We start from the raw sequence: 18,205 nt of genomic DNA on the forward strand, positions 1-18,205 counted from the left end.
AAACTCACTTAACAAATGTCTCACTTAGCCACAGAAATTTTGGCTCAGTTGTGGTCGTAATTCGAGGACTACCTCTATTAAATCCCCCATTCTTCTTAAGCATTGTCTTCCTTATCTTGATGCTTTCCAGAGGCGCTGGGCCTCGTGCTTGTCGTGCAGCGCCTCTGAAAAGCAAAGCCGGGAGAGAAGGTTGCGCAAAGCGTTTTTCCTCCAAGCTGTCGCGCTCCTTTTCGCCAGCCTCCTTTCCTCGTTCAGCGTCCACTCTCGCTCCCAGCCACTCCGCTTGCCCAGCCAGCCGATTCGCGCTGCTGCGGCCGCGACTTACCCGTCTGACTGCTGGCCGTCGAGAGGTCCAGGGGCCACCACAGCAGCTGGAGCAGCCGGAGCGCACCGCGGAACCCCCGGCGCATCGTCGATCGGCGCTTCGGCAGGATCCGCCCGCTCGATCGCCTCCACCGGCCGAACAGCGCCCGTCTGCAGCTGGCGGCGGCCGGAGCGCGCGCGCTTCGACCCCCGCCTCGCGCGATTGGCTGAAGGGGCCAAGCCTCCCGTCGGTCATTGGCCCCGCCCGAGCCACTAACCTTTCCAAGACGGGTCTCGCTGCCCCGTCGAGGAAGAGCGGACGACGCCCAGCCCGCCAGCTGTCCAAAAACCGAGGCAATGAGCCCCTATTGGGGGGGGGGGAACCACGACGAAACGATGTTAGAAAGGGGGAAAGGGGTGGATCGGGAGTCATCGAAATCCTAGTTCCAGGTGGAAGCACAGAGAGATCGGGATAAATAAGGTATTGTAGGATCCTTTTGCCCTCTCTTAACACACCTTATAAATCACCCCTAGAAATCATAGGTGCCCCATCACTGAGATCTTTAAGAAAAGACTAGACAATCACTTGTCTGAAATGGTGTAGGTTCTCCTGCTTAAGGGGGGTGGCCTAGACTAGAAGACCTCCAAGGTCCCTTCCAGCTCTATTCTATAAAATAATAATAAAAAATGGTTTCTTGACCGTAGGTTGGGTGTCAAGCCCTGGAAAAAAAAAAGGCAGCTAGCTGGTTTTGCTCACAATATAGCAAAGATGGTTTAAAGCAGAGGCGTTCAATCTTGGCAACTAATTTCATCAGAGGCATCGGGTTTTTTTATAGTTTGTATTCTTTGTTGTGTATTCAAGGCAGTTGACTTGTTTTAACTACTCTTGGTTTTATGGTAGGTAATAGATTATAGTGCTTTTGTTTTACTTTTCTAAACATTTCATGTTTCTATTACATAAACCAATCTGAGTTTTTCAAACTAACATTCACTCCATTTATTTTGTTCTCCACTTGGAATTCAACCAACTTCTCCAGGTAAACCTCTGCATGTAGTAGTGTATTCAGTCACTACCATCAACATCTTTGGCTGATTATTATTATCAGCCCTTTAATTATTAGGCTGAATCAGTCAAAGGAAGGCAGTTTGTGTGAACACTCTCTTTAGTGTTGATGAAGAACAGAAAACTAAACTGAAGTTGGACAGTTTGGTGTAGGGGTTAAGGTGCTGGTCTAGAAACCACGAGACACCGAGTTCTAGTCCCACTTTAGGCATGAGAGCTGGATGGATGACTTTTAGTCCAACCCACCTCTCCTGGTTGTTGTTGTGGAGACAAACAAGAGGAGAGAACACTACAAAATCTGCTTTGAGCTCCTGTGCAAAAAGACAGGATATAATTCTAATAAATAAAGTGTTGGTTTCTTTGGAAATGTATTCATTCTGCTGTACCTCTAATATTGATACATTACAATTACAAAATCAGACATCAAGACTGAGTGAAAATGAATTAATAATTTTTTAAAAATGACAACAGATTTGAGGCACAGCACTGAGCCAAGAACAAACATATCTGAGCTATTAGGGTTCAGAAACCAGGGTTTAAAGATTTAGCATTTTAAATGAAAGCAGTCATTCTAGTGTATTAAACTATGGTTTAGAGCTACATAAATTTGGCTTTAGGTGTACCCTTGATGAATTTACTATGCTATGGGGGATTGACAATATACCAAACAATCCTGAGCCTTTTTATTTTTTTCCAAGACCCCAGGTTGGTAATTAATTTGGGGGTTTATGGGGAAAATCATTTTATTGGGAGTTTGCATTCTGGCATCTGTCCAACGTCAGCTCTGCTTTGATCCAATGGGACAGTGGAGAGGTCACCTTCATTGCAAGATTGAGATGAGAAACTACCAGGTTGTGCCAAAACATTATTGATAGTTTATTGATTAGATATTATCTGGGGCCTTTTGATTTCTCTACTGCTAGGTTCCTGCATCATTCTAAACTTTGACTTACTTAGTTGCCATTTGCTAAATAAACTCCAGTTGGGTTATTTAAACCTAAGGATGGTTTTGGGTGAAGTCAAAACCATATTATGCCCCCTGTGAACTGGATCAATACCTCTTGGGATTATAGCTATAAAAACATGGGTATAAAAGCAAATTGCAGACCGTGAAGTATCTTGTTACTGGAGAGACTTAATAACAGCAAACCTAAGCCTTTCCAATGTTTGTTAACTTCAGATCCTTTAAGATGTGTGGACTTCAACTGCCAGAATTTCCAAGCCCAACTAGGGAATTCTGAGAGTTAAAGTCCACACATCTTAAGGAGGTTGAGAAAGAATCAGAAGGCCACTGGCGCCATCAGCTGGGCATAACATTCATTTGCTGAAAGTCACACAAGGGGCTCCTGTCTGCTTCCAGATCTGGCAAGGAATTTTCATCAAACACATGAAATGCAGAGTGATGGGATTAGGGCTGCTGTCTTTGGGATGTAAATATCCAGAGCAGTGGATGACAGTCAAGAGGTAAATTCTCTGTTACTCTAGCAGCTCTCTGGATTTCTGGTAGTTTAGAAGTGATAAGTGTGAAATTCCCAGAAAGTAAATATTTGCAGCAGGAAAAGGTAGTCCTCACTTACAAACATAATTGAGCCCAAAATTTCTGTTACTAAGTGAGTCATTTGCTGTGAGTTTTGCTCCATTTTACGACCTTTCTTGCCACAGTAGTTAAGTGAATCACTGCACTTTTTAAATTAGTGACACGGTTGCTAAGTGAATCTGGCTTCCTCATTGATTTTGCTTGTCAGAAGGCCACAAAAGGAGATCACATGACCCTGGGACACAGCAACCATCATAAATACGAGTCTGTTACCAAACATCTGAATTTTAATTACATGACCATGGGGATGCTGCAACAGTCATTAAATGTGAAAACGATCGTAAGTCACTTTTTCCAGTGCCGCTGTAACTTCAAACGGTGACTAAATGAACTGTTGTAAGTTGAGGACTACCTGTATTTGGATTAGAATGAAAAGGCCCTACTTTGAATTGGAAACTTAACGATCCGTGCATGCAATTAATGAGAGCATTCCTGAGAATATTGCCTCACAGTTCCATTATCTATTTTGAATAAGTTAACTATATACAATAGAAGAAAGGGATGACAGAGAACGCGGTGGCTGGACGGAGTCACTGGAGCAGGAGGCGTGAGCTTAAATGGATTCCAGAAGATGGTAGAGAACAGGAAGGCCTGGAGGAACGTTGTCCATGGGGTCGCGATGGGTCGGGCACGACTTCGCAACTAACAACAACAACAACATACAATAGCTGCAAAACATGCAGATGCCATTACAGCAGCAGCAACTCTGGCAGTCGGCAGAACGGCTGAGAAGATCCGATCCTCGCTCAGCAAAGAGCGGCCTGCCCAAAGGCTTCAAATGCAACCCTTTTCCCCGCCCCCAAAGACATCCCATAGCGCACAGCCGCGGGAGCGCAAAAAGTGCTTTGGCTCTCGCGGTCCCTTTAAGAGAGAGGAGGCGGCCGGAAGTCCTGGCAGCCGAGCCGCTGCAGCTCCTGCGCATGCTCCCTCCCTCCTCCCGCCCCCCCCAGCCCCGGACTCGGCCGCTCGGAGACGGTAACGGGGGGGAGGGAACGCAGGGCGACGTTCTTGCTGCCGCTGCGCTACGGGAGCCGGGACGCAGAGTGCGTGGCGATGAGGGAGGGGGTTGCGTTGGGAGAGCGCACGGCCGCTACCCCGCCGTACGTGCCGCCGCCGGGAGAGCGGACGTCGCAGCGCCGCTGCGGGGGGGGGATAGTGGAGGGTGGGGAAAGGAGGAGGAGGAGGAGGAGGCTGCGCCTGGCCTGAAGCAAGGGAAGAGGGGCGGGGCCACGGAGGGCTGAGGGGCTCGCGGGGCAGGCGAGGGGGCGGGGCCCGCGGGGGGAGGCGGGCTTTCCCCTCAGCCGCGCTGGCGCGGTCGAACTCGCCCTGAGCGCCCAGTGAGGAGAGCCCTTCCCGGGCGGCCCGCGTGGGGTTGTTTCTCCTCAGCCTCGCGCTACCACCGCCTCCTCTCATCATCCCCAGTGCCCGGGCGAGCTGGGGATGATGGCAGTTGGAGTTTTCGGGCGTGAGGTCGGGCCAGGCGCAAAAAAAAAAGAAACGCGCGGGCTGCTTTGCTCTGCCCCGCCGGGTCTACCCTGGAACCGCCGGGCGGTGGGGGGGGGGGGAAGGGAGAGTGGAGCGAGTTTCGCCGCCTTTGATGCTCGCGGTTCTGAGGGAAGAACCGCCGACGGCTTGCAATTCGCGGTTTGCCGAGCAGAGAGGCCTCTCGGTCCGAAGCCCCGACTTCCTCTTGAGGCGGCCGGATTGAGGGGGTTCCTCCCCTGGCCGAGCTAAAAGCCCGTCCCCATTCAATGACAAAATCGTCCGGGGTTAATCAAGCTGTCTAAACGGAGTCAAAACTCAAAAGAGAAGCCCGCCACCGGTTTTATGTAGGATCCATAACAGAAATTAAAACTGAACAAAACTAGGATTACTGTATGTTAACAGCCTGGTGTCTCTGGGCTTCATTCCAATTTAATACATTATTAGAGCAGGAGCCAGGCTCGGTGAAATCTGGTTTATGGTACAGAATATCCATTACACTATGTTAGATAACAGACTCTGGTGGTTGGAGTGGGATGTAGGATAAATGAATTTAAACAACCTGTTGGAATAGCCGAGATCAAAGTGTGGCGTACCAAGAATTGGTATTCTTTATAAATGACAAATTATGACAAGGCTGCCTTGTTTTCTGTACAATAAAAATAAATTAATTGCAATAAAAAGCAATTGCATTCCATGCCCCTCTCTTTTTTATGGCAATGCTAATGTGGCACAATGATGGCTTTGGGATTGCATTTCTAGAAAACAATGCTTTTCCAAATTAAAAAAAAATCACAGCTGAAATGCTCCTTAAATGTCCCTCTTCTATCACCCCTGACTATCTATTCAGTGTTAAGGGATTGGGTTTTTTTGGCTTTTTAAAATAAGGACAAAATTGATGACCTAGCACCATTATTGGAAGGATACCATTGTTGATTGGACAACTCTGTTTCATATGAAGAAAACTGCTAAACCTTATTTACAAAAAAAAAATAAAGATGCAAATAGTATTCTTGCTTGCTTCAACTTTTGTTTTCCCATAACAATAAGCAGCTAGGGCATTCTGAGCCTTCTATTATAGCCTGCCAATATTTATGGCATTACATCCATTAATCTAAATGCTTGTGATTTGACTAAGCATAAACAGTACTGAATTAGGAAATTAGGAAAGCTATGATACTGTTTCTGCTTTTGTAGAAGTAAATGCCATTAACATCCAGGGGAATTTATTTGAGGCAAATACATAGCATTGGCTCTATAAAATAGCTCTAGCTGATAACCATTGAACTGATGAGCAGTCTCTCATTCAATTTATCCTGAATTCAGACATGTCTTTAAAGAACTATTTTCCAACATGGGTTAGAGATTAATCTCCAATTGAGTCATTTCAATCTTGCCTTTAAGAGACACAATAAAATACATTTTCACATACTGAATAATTTTTAAAATTCATTGTTATTGTTTAATAGAATGACAACTAAGAGGGGTTTAGAACAGTTCTAGGAAGATTATTAGAAAAGTCATTAGAGTTATATCTAACCTTCAGATTCAATACTACCACAGTATTTCTCTGGGTATCCTCTGATGCAAAATGAGAGGAGGAAGTGGCATTACGTTTGTCTACTGGTAATGAGTTTTCTACAGCCAACAGGAGGAGCTGGTTGGTAGTGTGAAGTTGAATTTGTTGGATTGATCATCTGATCCAGCAGTAACAATGGTCTGTGATTTTGAATCTGAAAACAAGGAAACCATACACTTTCACTTACGAAATGGGGTTTTGTGTTAAAGTTCTTATTTCCAAAGAATCATGTGTATAACTAGTCTTACTGGAAATTCCATAAATCCTTGCTTCCCCAGCAAATCTCCTGATTTGGGAGCAACCAATAGTCAAAATGGCATTTGGGGGTCCTTTTGGAGGGGGTTTGGTTCTGGTATTGTTCTGCTGGCAAAGGAACAAAGAGAAAGCAAAAGCAACTCCCACAGTCCTGAATCACTTAAAAGCAGCAAATGCCTCCCACCAAGATCCAAGTCACCATTACATATTTTTCAAGCCCTCTATAGATACCACATCAATCATTGCAGAGAGACTTTCCAGCTTTCTCTGCATGTTGAGTGATACTGTTCAGTGCTTCAGCCTAATTGCTTGGTTAAAAAAAAAAAGCAAATCAGCTAGGTGCTACAGTAGGTACAGTCTAAGCCAGTGGTGGCGAACCTATGGCACGGGTGCCAGAGGCGGCACTCAGAGCCCTCTCTGTGGGCACGTGTGCCGTTGCCCCAGTCCTAGGCCTTCAGCTGGGTTTTATAAAACCTTTTCGCTTTAGGCCTCCTCCATCACGTGCAAAAAAAAAAAAAAGTTCAATCAATCAGTCAATTTCAACTTCTCGCGGGAAAAAAAAAGATCTTGCAAAGTTGGAATTGATTGATTGAACTTTTTAGTCCCAACCAGTTTGCCGTTACCACCGCAGCCACGCCCACCCAATGGGCCACACCCACCCAATGGGCCACACCCAGCCGGCACCCAATGATGCATTAGTGGGTTTTGGGTTGCAGTTTGGGCACTCGGTCTCTAAAAGGTTCGCCATCACTGGTCTAAGCCAATTGTATATGGGACTGCAGCCTTCACTTTCTAATGAATTCAAGTTCATTATAAAATAATAGTTGTGTAAAAATACCCTCTTTTGTTTTCTGATGGCTCATGCTTCTGCTGTAGCAGGTATAGCCCAGAATAGAGAAAAAAAGGGAATGCCTGTGCATCTTTAATTGCTGTCACAATAACCTCTTAAACCTTGCAAAAAAGCTAACAAGGCCAAGTCACTTTTGAGTTCCCAAGGCAATAGTGGTAGATAGGTTGGTCAATTATTCTGAGAGCAATTGTAGGTTGTGAGGAGAGGTTAAGACTATTAAGAAAAGCCCCAGAGGTGTTGAGGATGTTTCTATCAGGTATGTGGTCCCTTTTGACCTACTATTATAGAATATGATAATTGTGTGCAATTAGAGATCACAGTTCTCCTCAACTCCCAAATCAAGGTTGCCTCGGTTGTTTATTATCCGCTACAGCATACTTGTCACCCAGTCGCTCAGACTTCATGTGAACAAATGGCAAATGCTGAAGTAAGCATTCCTGTAGGAGATGTGGTTGTTGTGCCAACTGAAGGAACAGAGGGGGGAAACCCTGAAGATACTAAAACCCAAGTTATATTACAACTACAGCCAGTGCAACAAGGGTGAGTGACATGCCAAGAGCAATACAAAATATTCCCAAGTAATTTTGCCCAAATTGAGGGTTTAGAGGACTGTTGCAAGGAGAATTGAGAATGCAGGAATGAAAGAAGATGAAACTCGTATGATTTACCAATTGTGCAGAAGATGGAATTTTAACAAGAGTTTGAGGTACTGGGAAATTTTAGATATGCTAAAAATATGAAGGAACTCCATCGTTCATTTTATGGTTGGATAGAGGACAGAATCATAAAGTTAAGGACAATTTGATCAACCTGCTACTGGTATAGCATTCCTAATAAAGAAGAGGTCAGCCCCCCAAGCAAGTTGTATCAAAACAAGTTCTACTGTTTAATAACAATTTCCTTTCTTGTATGTAGACTTGAGTCCTTTCAGCTACAGCAACAGAACTTGATTATCATGACATTAACTTTCCTTTGAGATAAAAAGTACAGTAGCCCTTATGAAATTGGTGAAAAAAATACTGCTATGGATATTACTTTTTATACAAATGTTTATATAATCCAAAATAAAATATTATGGAGGGAAACTTACATAATATTAATAAGTTAGATATATCAAACTAACATTGATAGGTCTAACAGCAGGTTATTGCCGTATAAACTGATGGCAGTAGAATAACCAAATGCTGAACTATTAAAATTAAAATTTTGGGTTGCTGTTGAAAAGTGCCAAATTCCCATTAATATGGAACAATTTATGGAAAATTCCATAAATATGATCTCTTCTGATGCTAGGGGCACACAGGTTGATGTGGAGGGGAGATGTTCTTTCATGTCACCCGTTTTCAAATAATTGTATCATTTGTGTACTTATTGCCACACTTACAGCAGGATTTATCAAGAGACCTCTGAAACTAATGCGGCTGTGATGGCTGTAGAAACGCATACCATACACAAACTTGAAGATGGCATCGGTGAGTTCTCAGTGATAATGATGCACCAGTTTCATGTTAGCTCAATTGTATTGCAGTGTAATAGTGGTGCTTTGGGTAAAGCCTGCAGGCTGTGTGTGCAGTGGTTCATGTGCTGAAGCAGGACCAGGAAGACATGATGAACTTGGATGCACTGAATGGCTTTAATGCAGTCACTGCCTCTCAGTCCATTGTACATCCCTGGGTTAATATTGAGAGGACAAAATTGAAGAAGAAATACTATGTCCACTGTCTTTCCTCCAAAGCAAAACTTTGCTCAGCAAAGGTGGAAATGGGCTGATCCTAAAGCATAACGGTTTCTGCAATAGTTACTTGCATGGATGATGGTTTTTCCCCCACTTCATATAATTAAGGGAAACACTAACCTTTCTTCATGGAATAAAGCCTGTAGCACTGAAAAAAGCCAGAATCCTTGGAAAAAAGATTCTTGAACTAAGAGGCTGTGGGAGCTTTCTTTCACCATCTCTTCCTGTGAAAGTGTTGTCTAAAGGTTCACATTTCTGAAACTCAACTGCAGACACGAGGCAGTTCTTATCAGACTGCTGTTCAAATTTCATTTCCTATCTTCATCACTTCAGAATAGCTGGAAATTTGCATATCATATTGGATATTCAAGAGTGTGAGATTGTGGGGCTAGTATCCCAAAGAACTACATTTTCCAAAACACGCAATTCAAACATGATTTTCTAGGTACTTTGCACTTACATTGTAGTTTAATTTTGGCTTGGTGTACAGTGTGAGTCTAGCCACTGAGATTTATGTACCATGATTCCTGGCTGGGTTGTGATTTGTATATCATGATTTATAGCTGAGTTCAACAAATCAGACCATGTATTAGAACAGTAAGATTGAACTCAGTCCATAAGAAACCCTGCCTTGTTAATAGCAACAAGGACAACAATGAATCATATTCCTTTTATACTTGGAACTCTTCTGGCTATTATGAAACTATACTCTGATGCTTGTCTAAATATATATACAGTACGATATTTATGGTTCCATCGTAGGTTGTAAAGATGAAAAAAATTACATAATTTTATCAGTGTGTCTAAGAAAGAAGTTGAGTGGTGTGGTGGCCTAATGGTGAAGATGCTTGCCTCTCACTCAGGTTGAGAGTTCAATCCTAGGTAGCGGCAGATATTTCTTTCCTAAGGCGCAAAGAAAAAAATACCTGCTGCACATTCTATGTCAGTGGTTCTCAACCTTTTTAATGCCGTGACCCCAACCGGTCGTAAGTCGAGGACTAAACCGGTCATAAGTCGAGGACTAAACCGGTCATAAGTCGAGGACTAAACCGGTCGTAAGTCGAGGACTACCCAACCGGTCGTAAGTCGAGGACTTTCCCTGCCCGGGAGTGCCGCGCATGTGTGGTTCCGCCCCTTGCGCCGGCCGAGGTGTAGCTGGCAAGCGGCAGAGACAGAGCAGGCCGACCACCAGCTGGCCCAGCCCAAGGGAGGTAAGGCACCCGCCGGAAAAGGGGGAAAAAAATGGCGGACAAAAAAAAATGGTGGACAGCCTTGCTTGGTGACCCCCGTGAAATGGTCGATCGACCCCAAATGGGGTCCCGACCCACAGGTTGAGAACCACTGTTCTACGTGGTGTCAGGAAGGGTATCCGGCTAGTAAATGCTCAGCTCCATCCAGTTGCCTTGATTCTACCCCGAATTAAGGGATCAAAGGGTCATAAAACGGGAGTATTTTTAAAGAAAGAAATAATGGCTTACTATGTGATTTTCATGCAAGAATATCCCTAGTTCAGACTTAGGATCTCCAGGTTAAAAGATACAGGATGAGAAAATTGTTTGAGTCCTTTCCAGTCTTTGGGTTAGATCAGAGGTGTCCAACTTTGGCAACTTTTAAGACCTGTGGACTTCAACCCAGAATTGGGTGGGCTGGGGAATTCTGGGAGTTGAAGTCCACAAGTCTTAAAGATGCCAAGGCTGAACACACCTGAGTTAGATGAATCAGCATGGAGATCTCTATATGTCTCTCAAACATCTCCATTTCCATCTGCAGATGCCAGTGCCCTTGAAAGCAATGAGGAAATTGAGATTGCCTACCCCATTACCTGTGGAGATAGCAAGGCCATGTTGCTCTGGAAAAAGTTCGTGTGTCCAGGAATCAATGTCAAATGTGTTAAGGTAAATAGCATGGTGAAAGTGAATTTGCCAGCTTACTTTCTTTCTTTTTGTTCTGTGTTGCTGGGTTTATGACAGGAGTATTCTTTTCCTTTGAAAAATGTCCCACTTTCCACTGGATATGCACAGGAGTATTTGGTACACATAAAACTCTTAACAATAAACTAACTATTTAGGTGGCAGTATTGAAGGTAATGCCTTTATTTCATTCTCCCAAGGAGGAGACACCTCCCCCTGCCACAACGACTTGGACACCACTGTAGGAAGAACATTGAGTTATATCTGCCATAATATATGTTTGAGAATCCCATTCTACAATATATAATTGGATGGCCAAATTTTTCCCATTTATCCACTCACTGTTATCCTCAAATAGTTCTACAAATTGCCCAGTGTTAGCCTGAAATCACAAAGCCCAGGTTGTATTAACAAAGTCCTAGTGTGTCTTGATCACATGTATCCATGAATAATGGGTGTTGCCTTGAAGACTGAATGGTTGGATTATATCCTTACCATGAGAAAATAAATGGTTCCTTCCTCTTTTGATAGTTCAATGACCAGCTTATCAGTCCCAAGCACTTTGTTCACCTGGCTGGCAAGTCCACCCTGAAGGACTGGAAGCGAGCCATCCGCCTAGGAGGAATCATGTTGAGGTAACCGTCTTGTCATGTACAGGTAGCCCTCAACCTATGACCACAATTAAGCCCAAAATTTCTGTTGCTAAGCGAGACAGTTAAGTGAGTTTTGCCTCATTTTACGACCTTTCTTGCCACAATTGTTAAGTGAATTAAGCTAGTAACACAGTTGCTAAGTGAATCTAGCGTCCCCATTGACTTTGTTGTCAGGTCACAAAAGGTGATCACATGACCCCGGGACACTGCAACCATCACAAATATGAACCAGTTGGCAAGTGTCAGAATTTTGATCATGTGACCATGGGGATGCTGCAATGTTATAAGTGTGAAAACGGCCGTAAGTCACTTTTTCCAGTGCTGTTGTAACTTTGAACAGTCATTAAATGAATGGTTGTAAGTCAAGGACTATCTGTACCAAACTCTGGTGCAGACGCCTGGGCAGGAGTCTTCCTCTCTCCTTAAAACTGTGGTGCCAGTCATTTCCTGCCAAACAAAAATGGTTCGGAGAGTTTGACCCTATGTACTTTAAAATATGGAACTTTCCTAGGAAAAGTGATTCCCAGTGATTTCAAGGGCCATTTTATATAGAATGTTAGGTGGGGGTTTCTGGAGTAAGACTTTGATCTACAGGTATTACAATCATAACTGAGCCCGGAAATAGGTTGTAAGTCGTACTGTTTGTTCAGTAGGTCATCATGTGAACAACTTGATTTTACAACATTTTTCGTGATGGTCATTAAGTGAATCACCATGATCGCTAAATGAACACCATAGTCATGAAGTGACCGGTTGTACACAATGGGCGTTTTTTGCCGGAAACCCGAAGTAAATGCCGGCTTCTGGCAAAAAATGTTACAACTCGCAGTCATGCGATTGCGGGACATTGCAAATAGCAGTAAATGTGGCCAGTTGCTGAGCACCCAAAATACAATTGTATGACCGCATCTTTTAGAATTTCAAATCTGGGTTGTAAGTATCTTTCTTGGGGTCTGTCAGAACTTTGGATGGTTAATAAACGACTGGTCATAAGTCGAGGACTACTTTTTATAGGGGGATGGTGTTATTCATGGTTTCTTTAACTGCAGTTTCAAGTGCCTAAGGCTGGTAATACAAATTGGAGATCATCATTAATGATGCATATGGCTCTATTTGGGAGAGAAATTTGGAGAATTTTTCTGGGTGTATAATATGCACAAAATGATGGAGGTGTTTTGCCCAATTATAAAGTATTCTTGTAAGGCTCTCATTATCCATGATTTTATTATCCATAGTCTTTGGGCTGGAACAGCATCCAATGAATAGTGAGGGCCACTATGGAGGATTCAGTAATTTGTAGTTGTTATTCCTTTCCATATTGCTAAATAAATTTGGAGGGAAAGAGAAATTTCTTACAATACAGAACCATACCCTTCTGTTGAATTATATGACTGCAGTTATGCATAAGCTAAAGGGGACTGAGCATTATTTGATGCATGACAGTCAAAGGCTTCATCTTTTTACATTTTTCTCTTAGACAGTTCTTCGAACAGATTTTCACCCCCTGAGATGACTGTTTTGTTTTCCGTTCACTGTGCAGAAAGATGATGGACTCTGGACAAATTGACTTCTATCAGCATGACAAAGTGTGCACCAACACCTGCCGAAGCACCAAGTTTGACCTCCTCTTCAGCAGTGCCAGGGCCCCAGTACCAGGGCAACCAAGCCTGGTACAGACTCCCACTTCTGCTGATGGTAGGAAAAAAGTAAAAAAGTAAATTCCTGATTAGTATATTCCTTGGTCATTAAGACTCACCCTTATCTTGTCATTCATCCACCCCCTCTTTCTCTCTCCCTCCCTCCCTCCTCTTACATATTAGAATTCTTCCTTGATTAGATTAAGTGTAAGTTGAAATAGAGTGGAGCTTGGACAGGTTTTCAAATTCTGTTACAATACCCTAACTGCATTTAGGTACTTTCCAACATTTCTAGGAACTTCTGTTTCTTGCCTTTGTCTATCTTAAAGGGCTGACAACATGCCTGAATTGTGTGAAATATTTATCATGTGGTTTAATCTTGTGCACACTGGGCTATATCCAAAGGGCTTTGAGACAGAAGAGCATCATGCCCAATGTTGGAGGACATATTATCTTACTTCCCACTCCACATTTTGTTTCTTTTTGTGATAGAGGTTTTTTGTTTAGTTCAGCTACATCAGTTAATTAGAGCATAACAAGTTTAATGTATAAGGCGAAGCATTTCACACATTTTACACAATTCAGATGTGGCTTTGAACATTAAAAATATGTATAAAGGTGGGACTTTCAACCTCGGCCACTTTAAGAAGTGTGGACTTGAAACTCTCAGAATTCCCCAGCCAGCATCGAACTGAAAGACACTAATGTAACATATACAATGTGGTAGTTACACCCAAACATTTCTTCATTCGTTGCAGCATTTACAGAGTTTACATAACATTTCAAAAGCAATGGCTTTATTGTGCCAGTCCTCATGATACATTGATCAGCCCAAAGCATAACCTGCCTGATGTGGCATCTTCAGAGAGCAACTCTCAAACTGTCCAGCCAGCACTGAGACCATACTGGCTGAGAATCTGAGAAACTGCCATCTCCAGATAGAGTCAAATGGACAAGGCTGGGGTGGAATTACTGAATTCACACACAGTGCTAAGACCTAATGTGCTTTGTGTGCTTTGAGCTGTATTTTGTAGGTCCCAGCCATTGTAATTTGGAAATTATGGTATATAGCTTAACATAGGGTGTGAACCCTATCATCATGTCATATCAAGTCATAGATTTACAGATGAATGGTTGGCTTAGCAGAACTTATCCTGATGTATCATCTAGGTGTGTGGGTGGGTAAGGAGTTACTGTGGCAGCAGAGTATCAGACTGGTCTTCTCTTGTGCAGGAAGCATCACACAAATTGCAGTATCTGAGGAAAGTGTAGAAGAAGGGATTGAATGGAATTCTGCTATGACAGCAGCGGTCACTATGGCAACCGATGAGGGAATCAAGAAAGATCCAGAGGAGATTTCAGGTTGGTCCTTCCTGTTTCTCTGTACAGCTTGCACTTTTTTTGTTTCCTCTATACACTTTGGAAAGGAGAGGAAGTAGAGCAAGAGAAGCAAACGTTTGTCAGTGATAGTTGGGATTACTTGGCATTGCATCCTCAATCTTTCTGTAGGGTTCCAATTTGGGAAAAGCTGCTCCTAAACTTGACTCATGAGCAGTGGCATGCACCTTCCATGAACGATCCTTTGATAGTTTGTACCAAAAGACCAAAGGCTTCTAGTGTTTTATTTAACATGCCCTGAAAACTATTTTCAGCCTGTTGCAATTGTTTGTGAACATACATGGGCTACAAGCATAATTTGTAAGTGGCCAATGAACAGTCTACATCAGTGTTCTCAACAATGACTACATGAAGATGTATTGACTTCAACTCTCAGAACTCTGGCTGGGGAATTCTGGGGGTTGAAGTACACACATCTTCAATTAGCCAAGGTTGAAAAACACTGGTTTACGTATGTCCTGAGTTGGCGTTTTTTAATTCAGTGATACTTCCAGGTAAGAGTGTGTAGTTTGGATTGACAAGTTCCTTAAGGTGCTTGATAGTGTATAGTAGTTTGCTGATCCCAGTAGTAGACATTTTGCTGTATAATTGCCAGTTCTTTCTTTAAAAATGTTTATCTTTCCATGGCAGAGGACATGCTGATGTTCTGGAAAGGCATTGCGGATGTGGGCTTAATGGAAGAAGTGGTGTGTAATATTCAGAAGGAGATAGAGGAGGTGCTAAGAGGGGTGCAGCAAAGGCTTGCCCAATCCCCTTTCCAGATTACCGGTGGGTAAGAGGTCAGCAGTCTCCATGTTGATATGAAATGATGACCACTAGGGCAGACTTCCTGCCTTACAGGTATTCCTCGACTTACAACAGTTCATTTAGTGACTGTTCGAAGTTACAACATCATTGAAAAAAGTGACTTATGACCGTTTTTCACACTTACGATCATTGCAGCATCCCCATGGTCACGTGATCAGAATTTGGATGCTTGCAACTGGATCATATTTATGACGTTTGCCATGTTCAGGGGTCACGTGATCCCCTTTTGCAACCTTCTGACAAGCAACGTCAATGGGGAAGCCATATTTACATAACAACCAAGTTACTAACTTAACAATTGCAGTGAATCACTTAATAACTGTGGCAAGAATGATTGTAAAATGGGGCAAAATTCACTTAAAGCTTTCTGTTAACAGCAACAGAAATTTTAGGCTCAATTGTGGTCGTACGTCGAGGAGTACTTGTATTTATGCTTTGTGAATTATATGAGTCGATAGTGCTTGTTTTGCCATTTTATCAACTACTTTCCAATGATAATTTTCTTATGAGTAGCTATTTTGAAATGCAATGCAATGCTAAAAAATCAAAAATAGGAAAATGCCAAAACCCACTAAAATCCATCAAAGTTGTAAATCATCTTTTTCCAGAATGCATTCATTGTCTAAATGTTTATCATGGCTCCCATAGTTTCCAGTCACCTTGAGGAAAGGTCTGTTGCTTCAGGGGTGAATAAGCTAGAAGTATTGGAAAAAGAAACTTGTATAAAGCATACTAATAAAGGAAAATATTTGTAGCTCAGGGTTGACATGAGGGTTTCTTGGTGCTCTCTAAGCTTGCTTGTTTTTTTGCAGACGTTTCATTACCCAAACTAGGTAATATCATCAGTGCTAGGGTAGTTTGGGTAATGAAACATCTGCAAGAAAACAAGCAAGCTCAGAGAGCACCAAGGACCCCTTATAAAGCATACTAGAATGGCTAGGTAACAATGTTGCTAATAATAATAATAATAATAATAATAATAATAATAATAATAATAATAATAATAATACAAAAATGCCAAATCTGGTCTGAACATCTGACTGTGCGATGATTAATAACAACAACAACAATAATAATAATGCAAAAGCTTTACTGGGAACAGATTCCATCCTGCGACGATATCTGTAACATGATCAAACATCAAGATCTGTCTATCCCAAGTCCTTGGTAAAGACTTGATAGGTAGACAAAAATGCTAAATTCAGTTTGAATATCTGGCTGACTGTGCAATGATCAATAACAATAACAATAATAATAGAAATATTAATAGAAGGAAAGGGGAAGAGGGTCTGCCTGATGCTGGAAATATATCAATAGTGATGCCAGGAGGGTCTATCCCTAGGCTACAGGGGAAAAAACATACTTCAGGACGTTGTATGTGTTATTTTCTGCAAAATTTCTCATTGCAATTTACATAATAATACATTTGGCACTTGTTGACTATAAAATTTCTGATGTAGTCTCACCTGCACTGTTATTTGCAGACTAAATTGGGTAGAAGGGCATGAACAGCTCCTGCTTTGGAATTCTTGAGCAAGTAGGTTGCTAAAAATTCAGGGAGATAGTATTATTATAAGTATTTTCTTTATCTTTTTCAATTATTAAATACTCTCTTCTTAGTGTCAGTGTTTATGGCTGTTGTAGGTGCATGTTGTAGGTGCACAATACCAACAAAGAGGAAAAATAACAGCTCTCAAAAGAAACCAGCATGGCTGCATAAAGAACTCTCTGATAAATTGAAAGATAAAAAGGACAAATATAGAAAGTGGAAAGAGGGGCACATAACTAAGTCAGAATATCAACAAATAGCCCAAGCCTGCAAAGATGAAGTGAGGAAAGCTAGGGCTCAAAATGGCTTGTGACCAAAGTCAAAAATAACAAAAAAGCTTCTTTCAACATGTAAAAAACAAGAAAAAAGTGAAGGAAATGATTGGTCCATTAATGGGGGAAAGTGGCAAGAAGGTGACAAGCAACAGGGAGAAAGCAGAACTATTTAACTCATTTTTTGCATCTGTCTTTACACAAAGGGAAAAAACAGACCAACCTACCAAAAATAGTGCCATAAAAAACAAAATAGAAATATAAGATAATGTAGGCAAGAAAATGGTAAGTCCAGCCTAGACGAGTTCAAATCACCAGGACCAGATGGATTACACCCCAGGGTTCTCAAGGAACTGGCAGATGTGATCTCAAAACCATTGAACTATATTTTTCAAAGATCCTGGAGCACTGGGGAACTACCAGAGGACTGGAAAAGAGCTGATGTAGTTCCCATCTTCAAAAAAGGAAAAAAAATGGACCCAGGAAATTACAGACCTATCAGCCTGACCTCAATATCTGGGAAGATTCTGGAAAAGATAATCAAACAACGAATCAACAAACACCTAGGTGTTTGCTGATTCATTGTTTGATTATCTTTTCCAGATAAACAAAGTCATTACTAAAAGCCAACATGAGTTTGTCAAAAACAGATCATGCCAGACAAATCTTATTGCATTCTTTGACCAAGTGACAAAATTAGTGGACCAGAGGAATGCTGTGGATATATTTTACTTGGACTTCAGTAAGACATTTGATAAAGTAGATCACAACCTACTACTTGATAAGATAGAAAAATGTGGGTTAGATAGCATCACCACCAGATGGATCCGTAGCTGGCTGACGGGCTGTACTCAGTGTGTGGTCCTCAATGGAACTGCATCTACATGGAGGGAAATGTGTAGTGGGGTGCCCCAAGGCTCTGTTCTGGGCCCAGTGCTCTTCAGCATCTTCATCAACGATTTGGACAAGGGGATAGATGGGGAAATCATCAAATTTGCAGACGACACCAAGCTGGCAGGAATAGCCAACACTCCAGAAGACAGGCTTAGGATACAGGAGGATCTGGACAGACTTGAACACTGGGTGCTATCTAACAAAATGAAATTCAATGATGA

The 18,205-nt window shown here is 42.3% G+C and overlaps 2 protein-coding genes across 2 annotated transcripts in view; one reads left to right on the forward strand and one right to left on the reverse strand.

Annotated features, from left to right (window-relative positions):
• The window catches only part of LOC107302887 (discoidin, CUB and LCCL domain-containing protein 1-like), a 37,018-nt gene extending 36,608 nt beyond the window's left edge, over positions 1–410 (reverse strand). Inside the window, exon 1 of the mRNA XM_029287355.1 lies at positions 326–410. Coding sequence (XP_029143188.1) covers positions 326–410 — 85 coding nt within the window. The remainder of the gene's footprint in view (positions 1–325) is intronic.
• Positions 411–7,525: 7,115 nt separating this feature from the next.
• The window catches only part of GMEB1 (glucocorticoid modulatory element binding protein 1), a 13,844-nt gene continuing 3,164 nt past the window's right edge, over positions 7,526–18,205 (forward strand). Inside the window, exons 1-7 of the mRNA XM_015832143.1 lie at positions 7,526–7,669; positions 8,516–8,601; positions 10,635–10,759; positions 11,306–11,409; positions 12,968–13,122; positions 14,298–14,426; positions 15,093–15,230. Coding sequence (XP_015687629.1) covers positions 7,542–7,669; positions 8,516–8,601; positions 10,635–10,759; positions 11,306–11,409; positions 12,968–13,122; positions 14,298–14,426; positions 15,093–15,230 — 865 coding nt within the window. The 5' untranslated portion in view covers positions 7,526–7,541. The remainder of the gene's footprint in view (positions 7,670–8,515; positions 8,602–10,634; positions 10,760–11,305; positions 11,410–12,967; positions 13,123–14,297; positions 14,427–15,092; positions 15,231–18,205) is intronic.

This window comes from Protobothrops mucrosquamatus, unplaced genomic scaffold (genome assembly GCF_001527695.2).
Source record: "Protobothrops mucrosquamatus isolate PMUCROS unplaced genomic scaffold, P.Mucros_1.0 scaffold_23, whole genome shotgun sequence".
Taxonomy (NCBI): Eukaryota; Metazoa; Chordata; class Lepidosauria; order Squamata; family Viperidae; genus Protobothrops; species Protobothrops mucrosquamatus.